The 14721-nt window shown below is 42.3% G+C and overlaps 3 protein-coding genes across 3 annotated transcripts; 2 read left to right on the top strand and 1 right to left on the bottom strand.

The window, feature by feature from the left end:
- The first annotated feature begins 4619 nt into the window (after positions 1 to 4619).
- Positions 4620 to 5031, top strand: LOC106089208 (ER membrane protein complex subunit 6). The gene has a single exon (XM_013255004.2). It carries the CDS (start codon positions 4620 to 4622, stop codon positions 4959 to 4961), a length of 342 nt encoding a protein of 113 aa, XP_013110458.1. The 3' UTR covers positions 4962 to 5031.
- A 1-nt stretch (position 5032) lies between these two features.
- Positions 5033 to 6332, bottom strand: LOC106089207 (beta-1,4-galactosyltransferase 7). The gene is made up of 3 exons (XM_013255003.2): positions 6028 to 6332; positions 5382 to 5961; positions 5033 to 5319 (listed from the first exon to the last, which is right to left on the bottom strand). Exons 1-3 carry the CDS (start codon positions 6122 to 6124, stop codon positions 5064 to 5066), a joined length of 933 nt encoding a protein of 310 aa, XP_013110457.2. The 5' UTR covers positions 6125 to 6332; the 3' UTR covers positions 5033 to 5063.
- A 499-nt stretch (positions 6333 to 6831) lies between these two features.
- On the top strand, positions 6832 to 14305 carry LOC131995275 (uncharacterized). The gene is made up of 2 exons (XM_059363723.1): positions 6832 to 7527; positions 14251 to 14305. The coding sequence occupies exons 1-2, from the start codon at positions 7237 to 7239 to the stop codon at positions 14266 to 14268; spliced, it is 309 nt and encodes a 102-aa protein (XP_059219706.1). The 5' UTR covers positions 6832 to 7236; the 3' UTR covers positions 14269 to 14305.
- Positions 14306 to 14721: the final 416 nt, after the last annotated feature.

Genomic DNA, 14721 nt, shown 5'->3' with positions numbered 1-14721 from the left:
AGAAACAGGACGGACAAGTGTATGCTGTTCCAGGTAGAAGTATGCGCCATTACAATTGCTAAAAAAAACTGGTAGATAGGCGCTTGCTCCTGACTCTCTTCTTGTTATTTCTTCTGATATTCTCACTTTTTCATTTCCTTTTTGCCCACCCTTTTTTGTTCCAACTAGGGTATCGAAAGAGCCCAGGCTGGCCTTCTCCCATTCAAACTTAGCCATTAACAATAAATTGTATGAAAATGAACAGACAAATCATAGTATAGGACTAGATGTATTTTAAATAATTTTTGGTTTTGAAATTTGTTCAAACTTCAAATTTTATCAGCTGACACAAAAATGGAACGTAAAATTGTGTTTTTACTGAATTTTACTTTCCATATACGGTCGACAGACGTTCGGTAATCACTTGTATGTGTATTTATTCGTATTTATAAGCCAAAATAAAACAGCAGACACGTTTTCCTACATTTACAACTGCATAACCAGGCCTTTATTCTTGAAATCTCATATTGCCGCCTTGTCTGGAAGGGTTTGGGGCTGTCTCCGTAAGATGTATGCTTCTGCCATTTTTCTACCTTTGCGTGTAAGACGAGCTCATTATTTATTTATGTCTCAAGTGCTTTATGGTTTGCAGGTTTTCTCAAGAACAATCCAAATTAATTTGAATAAGCCATATTGTCAATTCAATAGTGAGGTTTGTCTATAAGGTCCGACGAATGGATCGCCGCACCATAAACTGCTCGTGTTAGCTGTATTAGCCCGTGGGTCGGGGTGTTCAAAGTGAGAACATGGGCCAGCTCAGGATCTACAACCAAATGTGAATACCAAATGTGAATACGCATCTGTCAATTTCGAACCTTTCATCCTGTTAAAAAAATCCTCAGGCTTAGGTCTTGGGTGTGGTTCGCTGGCTTGTAATGCCTGTTAAGCGGATTTTACATTTCCTCTTGGACACCATATGGGAAGTCGACTCCCATTCCGAGCAATCGACTTTTTCGTACAGCCCCGCTGTTATCTTTTCAATTTCGCTGCGTATTCATCCCTCAATGCAAAGGGTTCTCCCTTGCTCTTGCAAAAACCCGAGTCAAACCAGGCTTGAGGTGTAACTTAATAAGAGGCCCCTCCAGTTTACCAGCCATTTCACTGAAAACTTTCTCAAAGCGCGTTAACACCTTTTGCACTCTTTCCTTTTCTTGAGTAGACAATAAAAAAGATGCAGTTTTTATCGAGTTCACTGCGTTCGATGAAAATAACATGACTCCTGCCACACAAGGAGTCAAAGTCGCCTTTCACCACGTATAGATTCACTCTTCACATCCCGAGCAATCGATGTTATGTCCCGTATAGCTAGTGAATTTTTTTCCGTACTTTGAAATCGAGTGTTGTGCATAACCTTCCTAAGTGTTGCTATACTTACAATACAATACCACACGGCGCTCCGGTATCTAGCTCCATACTAAAACTCCTTCCGCCAATCGAAACTTCAATCATTAATGCCTTTCTGGATCTGCAAACTCTAGCTATATGGCCAATTCTTTTGCGTGCATGGTAAGTGGCGTTTCTAAATTTGCACTGGTCCCTTTTTTGTTGCTCTCCACAACCAAAGCAAGGAAAAAGATCGTCCTTTTCCTCGCATCGTTGAATTTTCTGCCGTTGAGTCTTCTGCTTTATGCGCTTATATCTGGCAGCCTCATACCAGATCCAGCACTGACGACGTTTCCGAGGGTTTGAAAGGAGCAATTGAAACAGAAGGTGTATTCGTCAGCCGCACATTTACAGGATGTTGTGAAATACTTGCAGCCGCTGTAGTTGTCACCTCCGCTGCCGTACTTTGCAATGCATTTTTCAGTAGCGAAGCCAATTCCTTTAAATTCGCAGCTTCCAGTGGCATTTTCATCAATCCCACTTGTGAGACCAAATCTTGTGTCTTTGATTAAAACAAGAGTTCTTATAATGAACTTAAATCTATTTATTGAGAGTTAAGAAAAAATATGTGTGAGTTACTAACATGGTACAACTAAGAGGTAGCGTCAATAGCACAACAACAAAAATCTACCCCAAAAGAAAATACCTTGTGTGGAAAATGCCGCAAATTGGTTTTAGAAATAAACTTTGTTTACAACTTATCTTTTACAAATGTGTTTTATAATTGTATTTTCATCATTATTACACTGCTTTGTTGCTTATGTGTGAAATATCGAATAAAATACAACATGTTTTTAAGATTTAAGAGAAATATCACAGCTGCCTTTGACATTCAGATTTATTGCAAAATCAAAACAAAAATAAAAAAAAATTGTACTCAGCTGTTCGCATGACCTCACCTCATTAGTGCATCCTTGTTAGCAGGATTCACTGAATCTATTAGTGAATCCTGCTTGTTAGTAGCAAACTGAATTTCACATGAATACTTAAAAATTAACAGCGAACTGCCAGTTTAGCAAAAAAAAAAAGAATCATAACAAAAGTAGTCGCCATATGACAATACCGAGTACATTAAAAGTATTTTACTTTTTCTTGGTCTACCCAAAGTTGTTTATTCCTAGAATAAGGAGTAATATAATGACAAGATCGTACTTAGTGAGAATAGGACGACGTTGGAATCAGCTTCCTCGTGATTTACGAATTTTTTTCTCATTCTAACAACGTTTTTCGACTAAAATTGCTTAAGTTGTTTGTCTCCGATGGTTAAAATAAATATGTTTTCCTCTTGCATTGCTTTTCTACTCTGACTAAACTTCTCTTTTTTGATTCTGAGCTGTTGATCAATATCTTAACTTGTTGTGCACTGGGACCTATACTGTAACTCTTTAGGTAGCGGTATTTGCCGACGAGCGTGATGAGATTCGTTTTACGGACCCCAACAACCCCAGAATTAGCGTGCTGAATCTGGAAATAAACAGGGTAGTCAACGAACAAAGGCGGAATTTGCGTCTGTAACACTTGGAGCAATGTAAATTAGGTACCGGTTTAGCCACGCTGTGGACTACTGTTAAGTCACTCTCGAACCCCGGTAGACGGAATGACAGGACCTCAATCACTTTTGGTGCCGTAACTGTGACTGATCCGAAGGGATGCTTTAGGATATTCAACAATCAATTATTGTGCAACCCGAGAGTGACAGGGCTAGGGCGAGAGTGGTCTCCGAGCCGATGGACAGTCATTAAAATTTACCGTGGGCGAAGTTACGAATGTCATCCGTGGCGTCAAATCATCCAAGGCGTTGGGCCCCGATGGAATCTCTAAACTGATGTTGAAGAATCTGGATCTACCTGGAGTTGAATACCTTACAAGTGCCACCAACCTATCTTTGAACACTCTTATAGTTCCCGATGCCTAGAAGATGGGCAGAGTGATCCCGCTACAGAAGACTGAAAAAGACCCGAAGGAAGGGAGTCGTACGGACCTATCTCTCTTCTTTCCATTCGCCAGGCATCAGCATTTATTTCGAAGACTGCACAGCACAACATCTGCGGTACATGCCAACACCGGACATTTTCCACGACTTCAATTAGCCCGGGCCAAGGTAATAGGACGGTCCTAGTGACACTGGACGAAGGCATTTGACAAGGTCAGCCATGCTAATCTATTTGAGGACATCGCCAACACGTCCCTCCAGCTAGGCCTAAAGCGCTGGGTCGCGAATTATCTCTGTTGTCGCCAGTCATTTGTGGATAAGAAGTCGAAGCAGCGTAGCGTAAAACAGTATCTGCGGCACTGTGTAACCTCTACCTATCAACTATTCCACTATCTAAGCAATACCTTTTGTGCTTTTATCGCGGAGACCATCCAAATCATCATCTTTCCAGAAGACTTAAGGTATATGATCTAGAGCGTGAGGTTCAGCGTTACAAGAGAGAACCTCTAAATCAAGCCGGTTTAGACAACATTCATGCAGATACGGTAGCAGATGCGGTAAATAGCTACCGGGTGAACGTAGTCCTTGGAGAACGACCGCTTTCCATTGCAACTGAAGAAATTGACCTCCACCGGCAAACCAGAGTAGTTCTGACTGGATGCAGCCGCCTCAACTCCATCAGAGCATTGATTGATGTCGACGTGCAGGATGCATGTCCCACACATACCCCAGAACCATTTTTCGTAAAACAAACCTTCCAGATTTCTGTTTCGAAACTGGAGGGCAGACCTCAAAAATCAATCTAAAGGGCATAAATAGTAATTTCAGCAAATTCAAGCTTATAGTTTCGTTTATTATTTTATTTTTCTTCAAAGCAAGTCCATTTACGGCCTCCTGAATGGAATGAGTTAATTCATAGCTCAAAATTCTGGTCGATTTCCGCACATTCTGAGTTTTTTATGTTATGTCACTCTGTAGTACTGCCATCATACGATATATCGTTGGTTAGTTCGTGCAGGTCAAGAAATTTGCTGATTTCACTCAGTAGCATATTCCCTCATTTGGTTTAGAACAACATGTGTGCAATCACAAATATACCTCGATAATAAATTTATTTGACAGTCGTTAATGTCGAAGTGCTTGGGACTTGCTGTAATACTCGGTAATTAGTTCTTAAAGACATTGGCAACCCTACAGCACTTAGATTCATACGGTCCAATATTAATTAGTCGATGATTTGGTGAATATTAAATAAAAATAAGAAATGCAACGCGTTAAACCAATCGCATCCAAAACAGGCGAGCTGATTGCTTACAGCGAAGCGGCTATACGGAATAATATTTCTGCCGTTGAATATTGTCGTACATCAATGGCAGCTATCTCCGGATGCGCAGCTGGAATTTTGGGTTTGAATGGTCTTCTGGGATTTCTTTTCTACTTTCTTTCGGTTTTCGTTTTATGGCTGTTGGTTTTGATGAAGTCTGGAACACAATGGCGGAAATTTTTCATCAATCGTCAAAGTTTGCTGACAAATAGCTTCATGGGCGCTTTATGCACATATGTTCTATTTTGGACCTTCCTGTATGGCATGGTTCACGTTTACTAGTGTATGAACTTGTATTTTTATGGTTAAGGCTTAATTTAAAAAAATAAAAGATTTTTAATCTAAATCAAAAGTTTGTGTGCGTCCTTATATGAATTTTTATTATCACTGTTTTGTTTTTTCTTCAGCTGCAGCCTGGGCGTTCCCACTGCAATCACACCAAGGAGTTTTACTTAAATCACATTCCAGTTCAATATTTAATACGGTTATCTGTATACTATCGATCATCACATCGTGAACATGGCTGATTTTGTACTGAAGAGTATTGAGGCCTGTTTCGCGGTCACGCCTACGTGTGACTTCTTTCTGATTGAAACACTTTTGGGTATCTCGTTTGCGATGGTAGCGATTGTGAATGTGGCTGTGGAAGAAATTCGGAAAAGTATGATTTGGCTTGAATTACATTTCAATATCCTCACTTACTTAAAAGTATCATTGATTCCAGTCTTAATTCCTTGAGGTCTCGTCACTTTCAGACCTGCATCCCTTATTCGTACAAAAAATTCGTCATCCTCAAGACCCCATCCCCAATATTTGTTAGACATTCCATTCATTGCCGCAAATTGTTCATTTCTTACCAGCAATATGCCCCCAACAAAGTTTTCATAATGATATTTAGGATGCAATTCTGGAGCAGCGATATGTAACGGTCCACCGTCACTAGGATACTCATAGCGTAGATTGTCATTCAGGGGCAATAAATCGACATCATGCATCGCTATATAATCATACACCCCGCTAGTAAAGCGAAAGCCTACATTAATCAGCGATGCACGGTTAAAGCGATAACGATCAACTTGATTTAAAACGAAAATATGATGGACTACGTTTTGTTTTTGGAGGAACTTTGTCATGTGTGGCACAAATTGTAGAAGCTCTTCGAATCTATCCCTGAACGGAACCAAAATTGCGAGCTTATGCATAGCTTGTAGTTCATCTGGTGGCTTCTGTGATAAGTCAGCAGACTCTTTAGGCTTCGGCCGGCTTATAGGGCAAATGCAGTCTAAAGAAAGTGCCATAGCGTGTCATATATAATTGAAGGGTTTCGATATTATGCTGGCCTACTCACCTGAAGGCAGAGGCATTAAACTAAGCACCGCAACTCCACCCAGACAAAACGCCAGACCACATATGAAGAGCCAATTAATGGTTGCTATACTTGCCATGTCAATGTATTAAATTCGTTTATGTACAATTAAAATATATGGTTTGTGCAAGGCCGAGTATTTAAGTATATCTTATGCTAGGACATATTTTAATGCGTGGGCTCTGTTAATTAAGCAAAATAATTTAAAATCCTTTGCCCATAGCCGGACCACACCACTTATTGTGGTGCTCGACCAGTATTATATTTAGATCCACCAAAAGTGTCACAATCAGCTGATAGCCAGAGTTGCTGTGTGCTTAGTAATTTCAGTACATGAACAGTGTTGTGAAATGAGCGTTAATTTTGAAAATACATCGAATCTGAGTATATCATGCTTGCACTTATCGTAAATCTAGATTTGCGATGCTTACGGAAATGTGAGTAAATCTACTTATTTGAGGTAGTTTTGTAATACGAAAAATTCAAGTACAACACTTGGATTGCAGTGACTACCGTTTATTATCTGTATTTTTGGCAGCATTTTTTTCGAGATAACTTACATTTTCTAATTGAAATTTTGAAGTTCAATTTATTAAAATGGTTCCTGTTATTTTTAAAATAGATTTTAAACGTTTTAACATTGTAGGCTTTGAAACTAAATATGTATATGTGAGCATTAATATTTCTTTAACGTAGTAGGCTTTGAAACAGAAAATATTTGGAAATTATTTTTAAACTCCTTCTCCCATTGGACGCCTCACCGCGCGGTGGATAGGGAAAGCTTATCAGAATTGCCAACAAGTTAGCGCATGCAGGGGTGTCCCGATTGCACGGATACAAATACGTTCGCGATGGGTTCGTGCAATATGGTCGGCAGCGGAGGAGCTAAAGAAATAGCCAACGGCGTCGCTCCCATATCTTCATAAAATTCACCGTCAAGAAAGTCCGGTCTAGAGGGTCGCTCGCAGCCCAAGCACTAGGTACCGGTGCGATGGCCCAATCCGTCAAGAAATAATGGCCCACAAGAAATAATAGAACTGACAACCTCCCGATGACAAACTATGGATTCAGAACACGATTTATGATTGGAACATAGAACATTAGAACTCTCTCAGAAGCATCGAGAATTTACAAAGTCCAGAACGAGATGTCAGACTACCACCTTGACATCCTCGGTTTAATTTAAGTACGATGGCTGAAATCTGGAACTATGGATCTTCAAGGTGGCTACCACTTGATTTTTTAGGCAATGAAACCCAACGAATAAATGTGGTCGGTCTATCATACAATGTTATATCTGAACGCATCATGAAGGCAAGATCAAATTTAAAACTCCGCAAAATATCCATTGTACCTTGCTTTGCGCCAACCAAACCCGATGACGACAAAACAAAGGATCAGTTCAATTCTCAACACGACTTAGTGCCACGCTCTCTACCAAAAGGAGATATTAAACTTGTTATGGGATGTTTTAATGCCAAGGTGGGTAAAAACCACAATAATCTACAATCAATCAATACAATCCCATGGCAGCCGGTTGTACGCACCGGATGGACCCGATGGAACGATGGAATCCACCAATGGCTGCCACCTCAGTGCAGGTTTTTGTCTTTTTTCGTCATGGGAGAGGCACATCCCGAAGTGATTTCTCCGCACGCTTCTGGTCCGTGCCGGGATCGAAAAGAATCCCGGACCCTGGTTCTGTTCGGTTTGCCAGAACCGCCTCCATTATCGGTCGGTGTGGGTGAGATGTTACCGGTGCGTGGAGTGGGAACATTTCCGATCTTGCTTTGGCCTCACTTCACTACGGGAGTATAGTCATACTGAATATGTTGCAAGGTGTTGTGCGAACATAGCCAGCAGTGGGTCACAAGCGTCGTCGTCGCCTTCTGCGTCCTCATCGTCGGACTATGTGACCCCCCTGACCTCACCCGTGCGGCAATATACGCAACAGCAGCATCCCAGCCCCAATATTGCCAGACCAGTGCCGCGAAGTGTTTCATTTTTGCAACTAAACTGCAACGGTCTCCGTGGCAAGATCGATAAGATTGTGGATTTTATGAATCGGAAGGACTTGCACATTTGTCACGGATACAATGTGCTACTTAAGGATCGCTAAAGGAGGACATGGCCAACACCAGCAAGGCCTGAAAAGCTGGGTCGCGAATTATCTGTGTAGCCGCCAGTCATTTGTGGAAGTTAGGGAGAAGAATTTGAAGCACCGTAGAGTGAAACAGTGAGTTCCCAAGGCGGGGTGATATCTCCGGCACTGTTTAACCTCTACCTATCCTGCATTCCCCCCCTCCAGACAGCATAGAGATCGGATAATTGTACGATCATGGCATCAGGCCCCACCCATTGATGACATCTGCGATAGATTAAACATCACGTGTCCCAAAAAATTTTGCGTCAAATTTGACAGCTCTTACACATTCTCTCTACGTGCCACAGCAATTTGCGATAAAATCAAAAGTAGAAATAAGGTCCTCAAGTCACTTGCCGGCAGCACTTGGGGTGCAGACAAAGAAACCATGTTGACCACGTAAAAGCAATTGACCGCTCTGTGGTAAGTTATGCAGCACCAGTGCGGTCTCTTCAGCTTTGTAACATGCAGTGGAATAATATTCCGATTTGTCAGAATGTCGCCCTCCGAACTGCGATCGGCTGTCTCCTCCGTTCTCATGTGGACCACCTCCATCAGGAGACAAGATCCTATCAGTGCGAAGACATAACTACATGCTGTCTAAGCAATACCATCTTGTGGATAGATATCCACCGCTCAGAAGCCTTAAGGTAGATATACATAATCTAGAGCGTGAGTTTCAGCGCTACAAGAGAGAACCTCTAGATCAAGCGGCATATCAAGCAGCTCCAGACAACATTTATGCAGGCACGAAAGCAAATGCGGTAATCAGCTACTGGGTGAATGTAGTCTTTGGAGAGCGACCGCCTGCCATTGCACCTGAAGAAATTGACCTCCTCCGGCAAACCAGAGTAGTTCGGGCTCAACTACGTTTCGGCAGGTGCAGCCGCCTCAACTCCTATGAGCAAGGATTGATGCTGATGTATGTTCCGATTGTAAGCAGAGACCACACGATACACGTCATCTGTAGACGAGGAGCCGACATCGAACGTGACCATATGCTCCATTCTGACAACATGACCGAGCCAACTCAGCCGTTGTATTTTGATGCGTGTAACTATGCTGTCATCGTCATACATCGTCATACATTATAGCAAACTGGTCCATATATTTTACGAAGAATCTTTCTCTCAAATACTCCAAGCACTGCCTCATCTGCTTTCACAAGTACCCATGCTTCAGAACCATATAACAGCACGGGTAGTATCAGTGTCTTGTATAGTGTAATCAAAACTGCTTACTTAGTCTAAAGTAGCATCTGTTTGCCAGTATTATTCTTAGCTTAATCCCAAAATTGGTGTCATTCGTTTCGGTTACGGCGTGCCGAGATAGATAAAGTTACTGACTGTGTCAAAGTTGTCGTTCCCAACTTTCTCCATTTTCTTTATCTGCTCGGTTGTGCAAGGCTTTTTGGGAGTTGAAACCATCCATTTCGTCTTATCTCCATTTACTGCCAAAGGCTGCAGTTATTACTTCCGGTGACCGACCTATGATATCGATGTCGTCGGCATAGGCGAGTAGCATAGCACACTCTGATTAGTGTGCCATATCTATTCACATCTGCATCTCGTATAATCTTCTCCAACAGGATATTAAAGGGATCACACGATAGGCTGTCTCCTTGTCTGAAACGTCGTTTGGTATTAAATGGTTCGGAGAGATTCTTTCCTATTCTTACTGAGGAACGCGTATCAGCAAGTGCCATCCTGCAGAGTCTTATTAACTTGGCAGGGATACCAAACTCAGACATGGCTTGAAATACCTTTGAACGTAAAGGAGTATCGAAAGCGGCTTTGTAGTCATCAAAGAGATGGTAGGTGTTGATTTGTCCTTCTCGAGTCTTTTCCAGGATTTGGCGCAGTGTGAATATCTGGTCCAGGATGGATTTACCAGGTCTAAAGCCGCATTGATTGGGCCCAGTTATCTCATTGACTTTAGGTTTTAATCTTTCACACAGTACGCTCGAGAGTATCTTGTATGCGATGAGGAGGAGACTTATTCCTCTGTAGTTGGCACATTCCGTCTTGTCTCCTTTCTTGTGTACGGGACTTCTAGCCAGATTGCGCAGATAAGCTGATGCATACGCCTTATCAGGTCTTAAACAGTTCAGCGGGTAATCTGTCGGCTCCTGCTGCCTTGTTGCTCTTTAGTCGGGTCACTGCTACTTGGACCTCATTCTGACTAGGAGGTAAACATTCTATACCATCATCATTGATTGGTTCTGTGGTAAAATGTTGGTAAAATGTTCTTTCCATATCCTCAGCATGTTATCTGTGTTAGTTACCAGATTTCCTTCTTTGTCTCTGCAGGAGAATGTGCCTGTACCAAAGCCATCGGTTTGATGTTTAATTCTTTGGTAGAATTTCCGGACTTCATTCTGACTCCTGTAAATCTCAATTCGCTCACACTCACGTCTTTCCATTTCCTTTTTCTTTCTGCAGAATAGACGTTTCTCCTCTCCCCTTTTCTCCCGATACCTCTCCTTCATCTGGCGCTTTGCTACTGATTGCAGGGTTGCTCTATATGCCGTATTCTTGGCTCTAGTAGAATCTCGACACTCTTGGTGGTACCATATGTTTCTTTGGGGAAGCTTCCGGCACCAAAGTACGGCATTTTCCATGGAGTGGGTTTGCCACTACGTCATTATATGATCGGAACAAGGAGTGATTTCAGCAAGCAGTTGGGTCCTTCGAGTGGAGTATGCCGTTGCCATCTTTTGTGTTTGCAGCTTTTCAATGTCGAGCTTCCGTTCAGTGTCAGATAGTACTTTCCTCGCCACGTTCAAACGAGTTCGAACCTTTGCTGCAACAAGGTAATGATCCGAATCTATATTCGCTCCACGGATCGACCGAACATCTAACACGCTGGATGAATGCCTTCCATCTATCACAACGTGATCAATTTGGTCCCTCGTGTTTAGATCGGATGACAGCGATGTGGCTTTGTGAATATTTATGTTGAAATCTGGTGCTACTAACTACCATGCTTTTTGCTGCGGCGAAATCTATCAGCCTCAACCCATTACTGGACGCTATCTCGTGAAGGCTAAACTTTCCGACTGTTGGACTAAAGATGTCTTCCTTCCCTATCTTCGCATTAAAATCTCCCAGAACGATTTTATTATCATGGGCGGGGCAGCGGTCATATTCTTTCTCTAGGCGCTCGTAGAAAATATCCTTGGTCTGCTCGACCTTGTCTTTCGTCGGGGCATGGGCACAAATAATGTTGTTTTACCACAAGTAATGAAGGAATATCCTACTGAATAAATCGGCAAGTTTTTTTGCTTTAAAATGTATTACCTATAAAAAGTAATCGCCGAAAAATATCGCAAAAAGGGAATACATTAACAGCCTTAAGAACAAACACTTCCCCTGTCGATGTAGAAATCCGAAAGAGAAAATGGACTTGGTTGGGTCATCCTACGCCGACTGCGCGATGATATAGCGAGTAATGCCCTACACTGGAACCCGCTAGGTCAGCGAAGGAGGGGGCGCTCGAAGAACATATGGATCCGCTGTACGAAAGGTGAGTTGGAATAAATCCATGTATTGTGGAACAGGCCGTTAAGGTTGCCTTGTAGTCGCGCGCTGTTTCGGGGTCTTTTAGGTTTAAGAGGTTGAACTTTGTGCTTTGTGTTTGAGTCCTTTTCACTACGGCTGAGCACTAAGAGCATATGGTCACTTTCGATGTCGGCTCCTCGTTTAGTTTTCACATCCATCAGCGAATCCAGAAAGAGTTTGGTGATAAATACGTGGTCGATTTGATTACGGGTGTTTCCATCTGGTGGTTCCCAAGTACATTTGTGTATATTTTTATGGAGGAATATTGTGCCTCCAATAAAGAGCCGGTTTCTTGCGCAGAAATAAATCTGTCGCCATTGTCATTCCTGGTATCGCCAAGTCTTTGCATTCCCATGATTGATTGTTGTTGTTGTTGTTGTGTTCTATCTTTCGTTTGCTTGATTCTGTTGAGTGTCAAGACCCAGAAAGCCTGCGACTAAGATGAGGTGCGTGCACAGCGATCTGGGTCTGAGTCGAGTGGGTCTGTGTATCATGTGGTCCCTGGTTACAATCGGGACATACATCTTGCACGTCAGCATCAATCCTTGCTCTGTAGGAGTTGAACAGGCTGCATCTGCCGGAACGTAATTGAGCCAGATCTATTCTGGTTTGCCGGGGTGGTCAATTTCTTCAGGTGCAATGGGAGGCGTTCGCTCTACAAGGACTACATGCACCAGGTAGCTATTTATCTGCTATCGTGTCTGCATGAACGTTATCTAGACCTGCTTGATATGCCGCTTGATCTAGAGGTTCTCTCTTGTACCGCTGAACCTCACGCTCTAGATCATGTAGATCTACCTTAAGGCTTCTGGACGGTGGATACTTATCCACAGGGTAATGATTTGGATGGTTCCTTCGATGGCAGCCCAAAAGGTATTGATATAGACAGCATGTAGCTATGTGTTCGCACAGGTAGGATCTTTGTCTCCCGATAGAGGTGGTCCACGTTGGAACTGAGGAACAGCCCGTCACAGTTCGAAGAGCGGCATTCTGGCAGATCTCAATATTATTCCACAGCTCGTCACAGAGCTGACGAGACCACACTGGCGCTGTATAACTTACCACAGACCGGCCAATTGCTCTGTACGTGATCAACAAGGTTTCTTTGTCAGCACCCTAAATGATGCCGGCAAGTGACTTGAGGACCTTGTTTCCATATTTGACTTTCTCGCAAATTGCTGTGGCATGTGAGGAGAATTTGTAAGAGCTGTCAAATGTGACACCAAGTATTTTGGCACACTTGATGGTCGGGATTGTCACTCCATCGATCAGCTCCCTACGCAGTGAACAATGTGGCTGAAGATTTGGTGGCATATATTCAGATCTTCAGATGTCTCGCAGGGAAATAAGTGGCAAGTTCGTTGCGGTAGACATTAAACCTATCGCAGATGTCGTCAATGGGCGGGGGGCCTGATGGCATGATCGTACAATCGTTCGTATATGATACGGTCTTTAGTCCGTCTGGAGAGAGTGGAATGAAGGATAGGTAGAGGTTAAACTGCGCCGGAGATATCACGCCGCCTTGGGGAACTCCTTGTTTCACTCTGGGGCTATGACTTTTTATCCCTTAACTAAAAAACGACTGGCGACCACGTAGATAAATCGCGATTCAGCGTTTCAAGACTGGCTGGAGGGACATATTGGCGATGTCCTCAAAAAATTTGGCTTGGCTGACCTTGTCGAATGCATTCGATAGGTACAGTGCCACGAGGACCTATCACATGGCCTGGGCTCATTGAAGCCACTGCAAATGTGTGCGGTGATGGCATACAAAACAGTTGTTGTGCTATGCAGTTTTCGAAGTCCATGCTGATGCTCAGCGAATCGAAATTCTCCAACGAGGCTAGGGAGGAGTAGTCCCTCAAGCGTCTTGGCTACCCTTACTCGGGTCCTTTCAGGTTTCAGTAGCGGGATCACTCTGCCCATCTTTTAGACATCGGGAACTATCAGAGTGTTCAAAGGCAGTTTGAGGACAGTTGTAAGGTACTCGACTCCAGGTTGATCAAGATTATTAAGCATTAGTGTCCGGATCCAACGCAGGGGATGACATTCGTAACTTCGTCCACGGTATATTATGATGGCTTTCCTTCGGCTCGGAGACCACGGATACGACGAATGGCTCTCTTCCTAGCCTGCCACTCTCGGTATGCACACTAAATTGACGGTTGAACAACCTTGCCTTGCGTGACTTAACAGTAGACCACAGTTTCCCTAAACCGGTACACAGAAAGAAAAATTTTCATGATATTAATGATTTTGTTATAACATTTATGAAAAAAATGTTTAAATACGTACCAATGAAACTTTTCATAACGTTTATGAAACACATTTCATAAATCTCAAATCAATGAAACATGTCATAACATTTATGAACATACAGTTTATGAAAACTTTTCATAACATTTATGAAAAACTTTCATAACATTTATGAGCATTTTTCATACCATTTAAGAAAAATTCATAAATTGTACAATAATATTTATTAATGAGATTTCATTGCAGGATATTGATCGGCCTTAGACCATTGTTTAATGTTTTGTTAACATTTAAAAGTCAGCAAAGTTGTGTTGTTTCCAGAAGCATTTGACTGGCTATCCGTATGGCTATTTCATTTTCGACCAAGAAAAAACATCAGCGGACGATGTCAAATGGATCATGGTGCTTTACATACCATCCCAACTAGAGTAGGTTGTAAAGCACACATCTGAATTTGAACAGGGCTCTTTAAGACGACTTGCTTCACAAGCGCTATAGAAAACAAATCAAATCTTACTTCCCTTATTCAAATCAAAGTGGAAATAAGTCAGCAATTTTGGAACGGATAGAGAAATCTTCATGAAATCTTCTAAAAAATTTTGATCGGGGTGTCAAAGGCGCTTTATGGTCCGGTTTTCAAAAAAAACGCTTTGGTGAAAAATAAAATTCAAATTGAAGGTATTATAAAACTACTAAAGATATCGTTTTAATTTTTTA

The sequence above is a fragment of the Stomoxys calcitrans genome, chromosome 2 (genome assembly GCF_963082655.1).
Source record: "Stomoxys calcitrans chromosome 2, idStoCalc2.1, whole genome shotgun sequence".
In the NCBI taxonomy this organism is placed as follows: Eukaryota; Metazoa; Arthropoda; class Insecta; order Diptera; family Muscidae; genus Stomoxys; species Stomoxys calcitrans.
The sequence above is the reverse complement of the archived record's forward strand: the minus strand, read 5'-3'. Positions and strand labels throughout refer to the sequence as shown.